The 13,186-nt window shown below is 40.0% G+C and overlaps 1 protein-coding gene across 1 annotated transcript in view; it reads right to left on the bottom strand.

Moving 5' to 3' along the window:
- Positions 1-7,078: 7,078 nt before the first annotated feature.
- The window catches only part of LOC103140512 (cadherin-18), a 96,776-nt gene continuing 90,668 nt past the window's right edge, over positions 7,079-13,186 (bottom strand). Inside the window, exon 11 of the mRNA XM_007555690.2 lies at positions 7,079-7,905. Within this exon, the coding sequence (XP_007555752.1) occupies positions 7,403-7,905 (503 nt within the window). The 3' untranslated portion in view covers positions 7,079-7,402. The remainder of the gene's footprint in view (positions 7,906-13,186) is intronic.

Here is a 13,186-nt window from a genome sequence, read left to right as displayed (position 1 = left end):
ATTCTGCAGTGGCCTCCTTTCAGAAGCATCAGCTTGAGAAATCCTGGGTTTTGGAAGAAAATCAGATACTGTTTTAAAAATCTTCCGTCCCTCCGACAGCTGAATGTCAGAAGCACTCGTCAATGTCTCCCTAAAGACCTCATTATCCTCTTAATTTCCAATTATTTCAAAGACAAATGAGGAGACCTGGCATCCTAAGCAACCCTGTCAATGACGAACATGGAGCACCGAGCCATCCTCACCTCCCTCGCTGGAGATAAATGGGACGATGATCAAGACTCTTTTTTTTTTATTCCAACTAGAATTTCCCTCTTTTCAATGAATCCTTTGTTTTGCATTCGCAGGTTCATTTATTTCTCATTAATTTACTGATGCTGTGTTTTTGTGATGCAGCCTGATTTGATCAGCTTGGGTCAGTTTTGAAACAAGGTCACAAATATCTGTTATCAAATATCTGCAGTAAAGATAGAAATAAACTATTTGAGACAGGAGTATTTAGTTCAGTACCACCAGGGTATCAGATGACTGGCAAACAGCTGCATGTGGCCACAGCTGGGACTGTGTTCTTTCCAATCAGCTAACATTTAAGGAACTGCTTTAGTCTCTGTTGGTACTTTGTTGAGGCCAAATTCCTGCAGGATCTCATCCATTTCCCAATGACATTCCAGTGCCTAACTTGCCATTTGCCCAGGCTTCTTCACTAAGCGAGGGCAAAGGGCAGCTCAACATGACCTTTGGAGGCAGTAGACAGTTGGGATGGTGATTTATCCCTCCAAACTCCTTGGCTTGTCATTCTTGTTCCACTTTGTATCCTTGAACCATGTCAACTTCAACATGCAAAAGCAAATTTTTCTTGTAAATTTTGGGACACAGGGTCAGAAGGTGTTTCTCAGTCAGTTTGTATGTTCAATTTTTAAGTTTCTATAGGTTTCACATCCTATTCCTACAGCCTTTTTCACTGGACTTCACTGTGTATTACCACTCCAACATTGGTCTTCTCTGCTCTGGTCTATGTAAATCTTGTTCTGGTGTACTTCTCATCATAACTTCCTGTTCCCCCAATATTTGACGTAGATTTTGTCAGTCCAGGTAGTGTCAGAGCTAAAATTACTTCCCTTCCTCATCTCTTCATGAACTGAGCTCAGTTTTGATGGACACCCTGTTCCAAATGAGGCATAAGAATGAGTTAAGCCTTTATCTGCAGCTCTGCTCTGGTCTGTCATTCTGACCCACAACAATGGATATGAGATATGAATGTTGACTGAAAGAAACAGGTCTTGTACACAAGTACCTGAAAGAAACAAAGAGCAGGATGGCTGGACTCAACCTTTGAGCTACGGTGAGGAGGAGCTCCTACATCCAAACAGTCAGCTGAGATTCTTCTGTCGTTCAATCCGGATGTCCACTGGATGCCTTTGGAGGTTTTTATCACATCCAACTGGAGGAAGACCTCATGGTCGACCCAAAGCCCTTTGGGAGGACGACATAAATCTGCCTGAATGTCTGAAGGTTTACTGGGTAGAGATGGTTCATATCGCCCAGTCCACCTTAGAAAAGGACACTCAGTCCTGGTCTTGTTGCTCCAGTGCATCTTTGCCCTTGGCTTATTTGTACTTTTCATTCTCCTGTGTGTCTTTGTAGAGTAACGATGATGTTTCCTCCAGTGGAGCTCTGTGTTGACATCTCAAACACTTTAACTATCTGCTGTGTATGGATGTGGGGGTGTAATTAGGATTTCTGGAGGGAAGAAATGGAAGCTTGCTCTCATTCCACAAAGCACTTTGGTATAAGTAATTCATATTTACTTTACAGTGTTTGACCTATTTTGCAAACTATAAAATACATGTATACTAAACATTTTAAGATGGATCCGTCTTCCTTTTGGTATCTCAGATAAGCATCCTAGCTTACAGTTCACTGACCTACATTAAACCCACAAGCAGCCAAAGACATCAACTCATTTTAATTCAGTGCAGAAACCACAGCGTACCAACTGAGCACTAGGAATAAATAAGTTATTTCATGTGTGGTACATGTGGCTTATTTCACATTTTATAATTTATACTGTTGATCCTTTCAACAACTTGAAACAGTCGGGGGTACTGCAGCAGCTAGATTAATTGTTAGTGTCTGCAAAGCACCTTCAGTAATCTTTTGTTTTGTGTATGGGTTTTTTGTGAGTGGATAAGGTATCAGAAGAACTGCACACATCGGTTGCACAAACCTCAGGTTTTGAATTATTAAATAAGGGATTCAATTCAATCATCTAACACGTTATCTTGTTTGATTTCGGAGGATTTGTCACTTGAGCTGTAACTGTGAACATCAAAAGGAGGGCAACTCTTTCCAAACTTCTTCAATGGCAAACAAAAGGAACAATGTTGGTGTCTGTGGGGAGTGCTTTCAGCGGATGAATCAGTGTTTTCACACTTCAACTGAAGCGTAACAGACTCAACCAGATAGCGACTGCTGTAACACACTCACATTAGGGGGCTTTGAAACCTTAATGTAGAAGGAAAGAGGATGTTTTGTAATTCATAAGCAGCACAGTAGTCCTCCGTTTCTCAGAGGAAACATTCAGCTGTGTTCTCTTGTGGTCTTTCTTTCCTCATAGTTTCCTTCATAGTCCAGAGAGGCTGTCACTTTGTCGTTTAGAGAGTCTGCAGATGAACAAGGACAACTTGCAGATCTTTACTGGATTTGTGAGAGCCTTTCCGAAGGGACCACCAACACGAGTACCTGAGCTCATTTTTTCCTGAGTTTTTTTCTCGAAGTCTCGCAGGATCTCTGAAGTAACACATGTGTAGTGTAGTTGGCTCAACACCACTTTCAAAACAAAAGCACAAGTGCAATAATTGACATTCAGATCTTTGTAATTTTGTTTTAGTCTGGAGGGCACAGGGGTCACTGCTGCCATAAAGCACAACCAATCCCTCACTCTGCCTCTTTACATTTGTTATTTCAGTTGTAGCAAAAGAAGCATGTCAGTCAAGGTTGCCCAATAATCATAATTCAGCATTCTTGGGGAGAAGTAGATGGAAACATCTGACCAGAAGTGCTTTCCAGTGAGTGTATGGATAAGTCGATCCCTCTTGAGAGCTGAATGTGTGACGTTGATGTACCCAGTATTGTACTGATTGTACTTCCCATATTTGGATATGTTATCTGTTGTAGGCCACTTTGAAATTAACCCTTTGGACCACTAAGGCCAGCCACTTGAACTTTGTTTACAGTCATTCCCACCTGTTATTTCCTCTCACCCAGAAGGAAGTTTTAGTTTCTGTCCTGGATGAGAAGGCGCTGACCTGCTGCACTCTTTGTCAAGTGGGGATTGATGAATAATTCCACTTTTCAACAGCATTGGTCTTTGACAATTGGATGCTTTTTCGCATGACTATAACTTTACATAAACATTCCCATAAAAATGTACACAAAATATGTCATTTAAATTTGGATCACATGAGAAATATGTCTTCCTTATGAGGCATATTTAAGGGGGCACAGACAGAACAAAATTAAATGTATCCTAAAATGACTCAAAAGGACAAATAACCTTCAAATTTGGGTGCAAAAATGTAACATTTCAAATTGGAGCTTTGTGATTTGTCTGCCAGCCTCCATAAAAAGCTTTTCTTTCATATGCATTTAGCACACGATCTGTCTCAAATTCATAAAGAGGTTTCAGTTACATCATGTAACTTTAACTTAATCACACAAAAAGCAAGTCACTTGCAGCAGCCTGCTTCCACTCCCCTCCCTGCATAACTTTTCATGTCTATGTAGGTCAGTTGTCTCAGTGATGCTGCTGCTGTGAATCATGGTTCTTTTAGGCCTTTATTGTTCATTCAGTCATTTTACTAGAATATGCATGATCCAGTAGTGGGAAAGTATGAAAAATTAAACTTCTAATTAAGAAACTGGCTTATTTATGGCAGTGAAAAGCCACAAAATTCAGCTTAGTGTGTTTATTTAGGGAACCGATTTTGTTTTCAAATGGTACACAGCCTCCTGCTGCTCAGGCTTTCAGGTAAAACAGCTTTAATGATCACACATCATTTTTAGTTCCTTTGATCTCATTTATTTCCAGTTCACCTTCTCATACTGCAGAGTCATGAACATTTATAATATGCAAAACCTTCCTCTGAAGCTTTCATGTTGGGTGCGATTTAACAAACCTTCTTGGAGGCCGATGACGTCAAGCGCTATAAAAAGCGTCTTGCCCCCGCCTGGATGTGCCGGGCCTCAGGTCTCGCTTCCAAAATAAACAAACCAAAACAAATAAGACAAAAATACCCACCACACCTCTCAGATATGCAAACGCAAACACATATTCATCCTTGACCTGATATGCAAACTGCAATTAAAGCTGTTTTGGTATGCGAACATGCGCCCTGTAAACAAACTCCACTGATACGCCCCACGATGCAATTCCAGCAGATAAGAGGGAGTTAGGAGTGAAGGAGGCAGTAAAACATCATGGAATCCATTAACACTTGCATTGGGACTGTTACTCTCTCAAATAATCCATTGTGCTTCTTTTGTCGACAGATAAAACCTGGGGAGCTGTTTCCACAACAAATATTCTCATTCAGCATGTGAGACATTACCCTTGTCTTATCTCAGAAACATATGGGAAAAGCTTTGATAGATTGTGTCTCCATAAAAAGCAATCTTTAGTCAGAAAGCGACGCTTTAATCCACCTAAACCTCTTATAGTGTCTATCGTTCATCTCTCACTGCACTTTGTTTTTGTGAAGAAGCACAGCTTAGCTTTCAGGAAACTTTACACCACTTTTTAATTAATTAACATTTGATTACATTTCTCAGCTTGAGCTGTGAGTCTAAGTGTCATGTATGCCAGTAATTGCCTGGAGATTAGTTTTGCCAGTCACAGATGGAAAAATCTGCGCTCCCCAGTCTGTGCTTTTAAAAAGCTTTCTTGTCCACCAGATTTATCCTCCACACAGATTGCATGCCTATGGATTAGCTGAGTGCTGCACTAACGGACGATACAGAATCAGATGAGGGAATTATGTTGATCAACATCATTAGCTCAGCAAAGAAAGATGGCAGTGTTGGACAGAGAACACGCCATCCATAAAGGGTCAAATGTATTTCTCTCAAATTAAATGAGATCTTTAATTACACATAATAAAATCAGTTGATTGTGCTCTGAAATAATTTAGTAGAAATAAATGATCTACAGCCTGAAGGCTGATTATTAATGGGACTCATGCAGTGCAAAAGCTGTTTATTTATTGGATAATTTCACCCAAAATCCTGCAACCTGAGATTCTATCCGAACATAAAGTTTAAAGTCTAGCAAGTTTTAGAACCACTGTCCAGTATAAACCAATAAAGATCCTGGAATTATTACAAAGATGGCCCCCGCTACTGGCCTGCTACCTAAATGTTTAAGGCAGCAGAAATCCAATGTGCAAGAGAAGAATCAGGAGGAAATATCATAGTAAGACATGCCACTGACAGACTGAAGCACTAATCATTGCAGAACTGGAACAGAATCCCAGTTTGGCGATAGAGGCAGGTGTCTATCACACTCCAGCCCTCAAGGGACGCTGTCCTGCAGCTTTTACATGTCTCTCTGCTTCTGCACACCTGACTCCAGTATTAGCTCATTAGCCTCACTAGCACAGCATGCTAGTGTGGCCATTTAATTAAAGTGTGTAGGACATCAGCATGTGTGTAATTAATCTGTATGTGTGTGAGTTACTGAAATGATAAACTGTTCACTTCTGTTGGAATTAACCGAGATTCACCTGTAGAGAAAGACAGAAGTACTTCCAGTTCTTGTCTGTGTACAGACCCAGCTCTCTGGGGCAGTTACAGGAACATCTGTTGCCTAAAGAAATATATCTTGACTCGGATGACATCAGTAAACCGAGGTGTTGCAGGCTTTACCATCCTTGGCAACCACACCAGGAAAGAGCGAACATGAGGGTGAAAGTAAAAGAGGAAAACATGACGGACATTAACTAGTGCCTTAGCCTGATAATTGAGTCATATTGGCTTTAAGTCAAACACAGTTATTGCAGTTTAAGCTGCTTCCTGTGTTTCAGTAAAGTGTGATGAAATAAACAAACACTAATTGTGCAGTCTGGGAACTTCCATTCTTGCCATTGGCTAACTTAAATGACCTTTGCCGTGGGCCAGCCGCAGGCACAAAGCACATGCTGGTGAGATTTCTCAGCCTTTTGCTCTGGAAATTAATGAATAAAAAGACAGAGGACTCTCACAGTGATAATTACAAACTGAATAAATGGGTGACCTTAAATATTCATCATCATAGTTTTAAAGACAATCAAAGATTTCAGTGAAAAAATTATATCAAACTGAATTAGCGCATGAAACACGAGGTGTTTTAACACATGATGGTTCGATTGGCGACCAAAATTGTTACATTTTCATCTGGTGCGGTTCGCTTTCACACTGTTCTGTGCCAAACAAGCCAAACCCTTTGAGCAACCTGTTCCCCCCTTGTCCTGTGGGGGCGCTGCAACATGAACCACTAAAGGAAACAACACAAAGATCTCTGAGTGCCCTGTGCTATAATCCACTTCCATGCATTCAAACTTCACTTCAACTCAGCCAACAGTTTTTAGACAGACCGAAGTTCACCATTTTGGTCCGCATCAGAGTTCAATCGCATATTCACACCTCCCCAATCAAGCTGGACCTCATAGGTAGACAAGGTCCTGTCTGATGAAAACTGACTGGACAGGGCTGGTGTGAATGCAGCCATACAGATGGTAATACAACAGAACATATGTTTCCTTTTAGTTCTTCTAATTCTGAAACGTGTGGTTGAGATGAACTTGGTAAGGCATTTCTATCAGGGTTAGTGGATGTATGGGAAGACATTTGAGCCTGTAAGCATAATTTTGAGGCCATGTGAATTTAAAAAAAATGATTACAGATGTTTGTTCTGCAATCATTCCACTCTGGGGAAAAAAATAAACTGGTTAAAATAAATAAGAAAAAGGGCCAAAGTAAAGTTTTCTCTCTGCACTGATGATCCATGATGCTCAACATTTCATCTTACAGGAATAAGACAAATGTACCAATTTTTCACATATCCACTCAAATGGATTTCAGGACTTTATTGATCAATAAAAAATATACACCAAGGAAAATATCATCATTTCCCTTTTTCCTCATATTTGATCTTCTCTTAATTTTTAAAATCTGACAATTCCAGACGAATAATCCATGATCCAATGTGACAAAATAAAAAAACAAAAAAGAAAATATAGAGCAGTCGATTTAGTTCACCAGTAAAAGTTGAGGACCACTGAGACTGTCTGTGTCCGTGTTATTCATTGAAAATCTGAAAAAAAGAACAGGTTTGGAGCGGATTTGGTTTGAACGGGAGTGAAATCACAGACTAAGTGGTCACATCCGACTCTGCTTCTTCGTAGAGTTCTGCTAGTTTCTGGAACTCGGGTCCCCAGTCCTCCAGGTAGGTGTACTCCTGCTCCGACTGCACGCCGGCAGAGTCCAACGGGCTTATGGACCCTGTGGACGAGCCCTGCCCCTCGTAAGCGTAGGTCTGGAGCGAGTCGTAGGGCGGCACGCTGGTGTCCATGTCCGCCTCCACTAGTCTCTGTTTGATGAATTCATGCACGTCCACCTCGTCCAGCTCCACCGTCGGGCTCCTGCAGGGGGGCATGCCACAGTGATTCCTCGCGTCTGGGCGAATGTCTCGTCGGAACTTGAGCTCCTCGGCAGCAGCTGGATTTCGCAAAGCAATGATGTCAAAGGCCTCTGTGTCCTCCTCTCCTCCGCCCTCGTCGTCGTACGTCACCACGTTTTCTCTGATGTCCTCTTCAGCGATGATGAGGGGTTCCTTCTTGCTCCGCTTCAGTGTAACAAAGAGAACCACGATTGCTGCAAGACAGAGAAATACAATTTTTGGTATTGATTGAAAGATAAAGCTGCCTTATAGGTAAAAGAAAACATTTACTTTGGAGCAATCAGCAACAGGAATGACTATTTTCTCCATTGATGTGAGGAAATGCTGACCTTTGAGTTGTTTCACTACAAAGAAATTGCTCTGAACTCCAATCAATTAAAGTGTGATTATGTGACTCTGTCAGGACTCTGAAATGGGTTGAGCATTGAAGTCAATACCAGGCAGTGGCTGTCATTAGCATTCTTTAAATCTAAGCTTTCTGTGGTTACAATGCAAACTTTTTAATAGTACATAGTATGTAAACTTCAGGTCACACAAGGTGCCACTCATGTAACATGAAGGTTTAACATTCCAGGAACTAAAAACACAAACATGTACGTCACCAGATTCTAGAATCCTTTACTTCTGTCCCTCATCCCTGCACAATTAAAGCAAAAAAAGTAGCAAAAGGTAAAACATTTCAGCTACTTAGTTCTGTGATTATTTCCGTCAAAGGACAGTGATCGCAAACACAACAACAGATCTACAAAACAAATGAATCAATGCCCCATTCAAAGACAAGACATGAATTTGATTAAATGTCTAAGCTGGAAGACTCAAATGTCTGCTAACCTAGAGGAGGTAATGTTAAAAAGAAGACGGGGCCAAAATTCACACAGAAATCTACTACTGAGGGTAGCTACCATCCTGCCAGTGAAACCCATCAGAGATTCACTTATCTCACCATTTTGCAAAATTTTTCCTTTGAAGTTTACCTCCAAGTTATTTGAGAAATAATTTCCCTGATTTTATAAAACAGAACTAAAATATTTATAAGAAGGCGCTGCTAAAATACCGTGGTGCAGTAGTACTTGACACGCTAGCGGCTAGCATTTACAAAGCAGCCAATCCAGAAGCAGCATTTATTTTCCTTGGTGCTGATTGGGCAATCCGTGGTAGAGCTAAAATGGTTGGTTCTGTGCAAATGTATATTTGGTGTTTGAATGTTTAAAATAAATAGTTATAAGCCTTTTTAGAGGAGTTGCTGTTCCAAAGTCCCTCACGCACAACTTGTCTTTTCCCTCAAAACTCGGGAAAAGAAAGAGGTTGCATTTCCTTTCTTACCAAACTGGGTGTCTTACGCATCAATCTTTAAGACTCAGGAAGAGTTGACTAATGAGGAATAAAACAAACTTTCCAAGTTTAAAGTTTTCTTTCAAATGACAGGTTCTAATTAGGATCTGCTTTGAGCTGCTTCATCACGCTAATGATAACCTCTTTGAAAAAGATTAAGCTCACATCAATTTACAAAAAAAAGCAACAAAGAAGACACTTTTGTACAGGTGAATTGTCTAGAAGGAGATCATTTGCAGGATTAGCTGAGAGAAGTGGGATATATCCGTCTTTTTTACGGAGGTAATGTTGCCTCACAGTTGCATCGTAAAATGTGCAAGAAGAAGAGGAAAAAACCCATAATGATACAAAGGAACATAAAGAGAGATATAACTGATAAAACTGCTTGGAAGGTGACATAAACAGAAAATTGCACATGTGCCAGAGCATTCTGTCAGGGTGAGATATCTGCTAGTTGTTAAAAGGTGTGAGACTGGAAGGAGGAGGAGTGAGGAAGGACTTATAGGACTCAGCTCTCTTAACCTAAAGCAACAAGGAGGCTTTGGACTAATAAATGTACCCAGGCAACTCCTTTAGGATTCCTCTCATCTGGTGGTTATTGAAACCTATTAAACAACAAAACACTTTCAAGTTCTCCAGTTCACTTAAAGCCAGGTGAGAAAGAAAAGAGCAGGTAGATGGAAAAAGTGGGTAAAAGATGCTTTAGGCTTTATAGTCAGAGATAAAATTCAGAGAATTTAGATTTTAAACTAGATTACATTGTTTAGCCAATTACTCAACTTTCCTCTAAAGGTTTTGCAAAGTAAAAACCAGCATCACTACAACATTTTAGCTTTTATCATTCAGATTAACATATTAAGTATATTTACCATGGCTTAAATTCAGATTTTTATGTTTTGTAGCTTCAACTCCCCAAAATTATGACAGATTTTTTTCTTTACTTTTTTTAAGAGCACCCTTAGACGTATTTCCACAGATGCAATTAAAAGTTAAACACAAAGTTCAGCAAAGAAATGTTTCCTTTATAGCTTTAATTAAAAATAAATAAGTTGACTGCACCCCAAGAAAAATAAATTAATCATTTAGATTTGAGGCAATTTATTAATTGAAGTTGGAGGTTTGTGTTTTCGGGAAACATATCACAACCTGCACATGTGGGGAGAAGGAAGAAATCATATCCAACTTTCTTCCTGCTGAATTGGCCCGTCCGATGTGGGGTCAGAGAGGGTAACAAAATGCAATTTGTCTCCGACAGCCCTCATCGCTCTGCTAGTTTAAAACACCCAATTACAAAATGCAGAAATGTAGGGCTGCGTGAGGTGAACTGGGTCATCACTGGGGAAAATTTAACTTTTGTTCCCTTATTTTCTTCATCATGCAGATTTCAGAAACAACACATTGTTTTTCTCCACCTCCTCGTTCTCCGATCTGCACTTTAGCACATATTAGTAAGTAACTTGACTGTGACAGAGTGTTCCTGGTAAAACCGGGTCTGAGTTTTCACAAAGTGGACTGCAGTGTTAACAGTTCATCGGTTTGTTGTGTTTTTCTATCCACTCTGCTTTGTGTTGCAGAACATAAGATTCAGACGTTCGTTGTGTGGTGGTTGAGGTTCTTACACATGTCAGGCTGAGCGGACTACAGGAAGCCAAAAGGTTTTCTGAAAAACCTAAAAAAGGAAAAGAAAAATGTATACGATGCTAAATGCTACTGAAACTTTCACTGGACGTGGAAACAAAATGTCTCCTCCTCTTCTTCTTCTTCTTCACTGATGCTGTTTTGATCTGATGACGGCAAACCCAGGGTGTTCAGTGCTTTTTGGGAAAGCTCCTCACGCCCACGTTTAAGTACGGTGAAAGACTGATGATGCTGTGGGCCTCTCTCTCTCTCTCTTCCCCCAACCTGGGAACTTTTCCACAACACGGCATCATGAACTCTCACTTAGTTTTTAGTCATTTGACAAAAATGATGCAGAAAGGCTTTGGGAGTCATTAAACTGGCTCTCCTCCACGGTCATCTCAGTTCACAGCCTTAAATCCTGCAGAAAACCTGCAGAGTAAGCTCAGGTTGTACAGAAGGGAATGATGAAGGGATCCTCTCTCTGCAGGCTTCAGCCTCATAAAATGTTCACAGAAGAATAAGGGCCGTCGTTCCCTAAAGCGGGATGTAAATAGTTGTAGCACCAGGAGGGCCAATAATCACTGAAGTCGCTTTTAGGCAGCATCCTCTGGATATGGAAAATTACACAGGAACAAAACAGAACTTGAATTAAACTGAAAAGCTTAAATAAAACCAGTTTTCTTGTAAATCCTAATGGATAAGACTTTAATTTAAAGGGGATGTTCTTGCTTTCCTGTAACGTTTGCCAAAGGGATTCGACTGAATTTATATGACAAAGTGAAATCTATTCCCCGCCAAGCAGCCGTGTGCTCGCTCTCCTCAGCCCCTTTTTGACTGTTTAGTGATATCAAGTTGTTGATGGTTCTTAATTGTTTGATTTGAATGTAAAACCAAAAGGTTTTATTTAGTCCAAATTGCTCCAACAGTGCTCTGAAAGTCTGTTGGCTTCCTACTTATTTCAGTTCAGTTAAAATGTATCGTCTCTAAAGGGGAATTTGCTGCAGTGAATAAAAGACAAACAACCTCAAACTGTCAGCAGAAAAAGGCCGATCAAACACTGGAATTTATCAAACAGCAGCGTCGATGAAAGATTTGGGTTTTACAGGGTTTCATTCTGTACCTAACCTTGACGGCCAAAGTTAAGTCAGACGTAATAATCTTAGCTTTCCTTTCATTTTCTATATCCACTTATTCTTATGGGGTCGCAAAAGGTGTTGGTTCCCGTCTCCAGCGGTCATTGGTCAAGAGTCTTTTTATTTGTTTTCCAGTCTTGCATCAGCATATAGGTCCAACCCTTTGCTCCATTTTGAAGGCATAAAAATGCCTCTGCAAAAAGACAAGCTCTTTTAGGCGACGCGTTTTTGTCCCACTTGAAAACAAACATTTACTCCATTGCTTTTAACTCGGTGTGAAAACAGCAGATTAAGCTTATTAAAGTTTTAAATGATTGTGTTTCTGTCTTGAAAAGATCTGAACAACTGTGATAAAGTCATAACAGGCTTAAAGAAATGCGCAGAATCACTTTAAATCCTCTTTAATGTAATTACATTAAACTGACTAATGCATTTCTACACAAATGTAAAGAAATGAAGGAATGTTGTAGCAGTTATCATAACTACTCATTCTCTGTAATAAATTGTTGGAATTGAATAAATGGTTAGATGTTTAATATATTTGCCGGTTGAAACCAATTAGTACTGTGATGCTGTACCATTTTCTCTGAAACAAAATTAGTATTTGTAATTGAATCTGCTTATTAAAATTATCTAAGTTGCGTGGAAATAAAAGCATTATCCGGCGAGTCGCAGCCGTTCAGAGTGAGTATTCCTCTCTGGTCCGCCACAGACTTAATTAAGGCGGCTTATTAGTGAGCGCATAGGTAAAGCACGGACATTAATCAGACAAATGGAAAACAATCAGGCATAAACAAATAACAGAGACACTCAGACATGAGCGGGGATTGAATGTATGAGCTGTGGAAATGTTATGCTCATGCTGTAACACTTTTGTTCTCAATACGATAAAAAAAAATCAACTTTTTCTGCCATCGAACGGCCATGCGGTATTGCGGTGGGCTGATTTGCTGTTTTAGTTAATTAAAATTGTGTGATTGAATCTGGTGGGACAATAAGGTGAGATATTCAAAAAGAATCAGAAAAACACATTTTTAAAGGTGATTTTCATGACTAGCAGTTCTGATTGAACAGTTTTTCCTTTGTTTGGTGAATTTGGTAACCAAATTGTCCCCAGTTAGGATTCAAGCTTCCCAGTGTTCACCAGTTAACCCACCAGTGTCTGTTTCTTGTGCACACAGAAACAGATGCTTACACTGCATGAAAATATGCAGAACTTTTTTTTTTCCCACTGTTCCACATTAAATCAGGGAAAACTTTTCCTTTTAGGTCAGTTAGATTACAGTTTACAAATTCACTCCTGGACAAATACTTTTATCTTCAGGAACCTGAGATCTGATGAAATCAAAACTGAATGAGGCAGATACAATTACCCATAGAACCATCCAAC

Source organism: Poecilia formosa, unplaced genomic scaffold (genome assembly GCF_000485575.1).
Source record: "Poecilia formosa unplaced genomic scaffold, Poecilia_formosa-5.1.2 Scaffold72, whole genome shotgun sequence".
In the NCBI taxonomy this organism is placed as follows: domain Eukaryota; kingdom Metazoa; phylum Chordata; class Actinopteri; order Cyprinodontiformes; family Poeciliidae; genus Poecilia; species Poecilia formosa.
The sequence above is the reverse complement of the archived record's forward strand: the minus strand, read 5'-3'. Positions and strand labels throughout refer to the sequence as shown.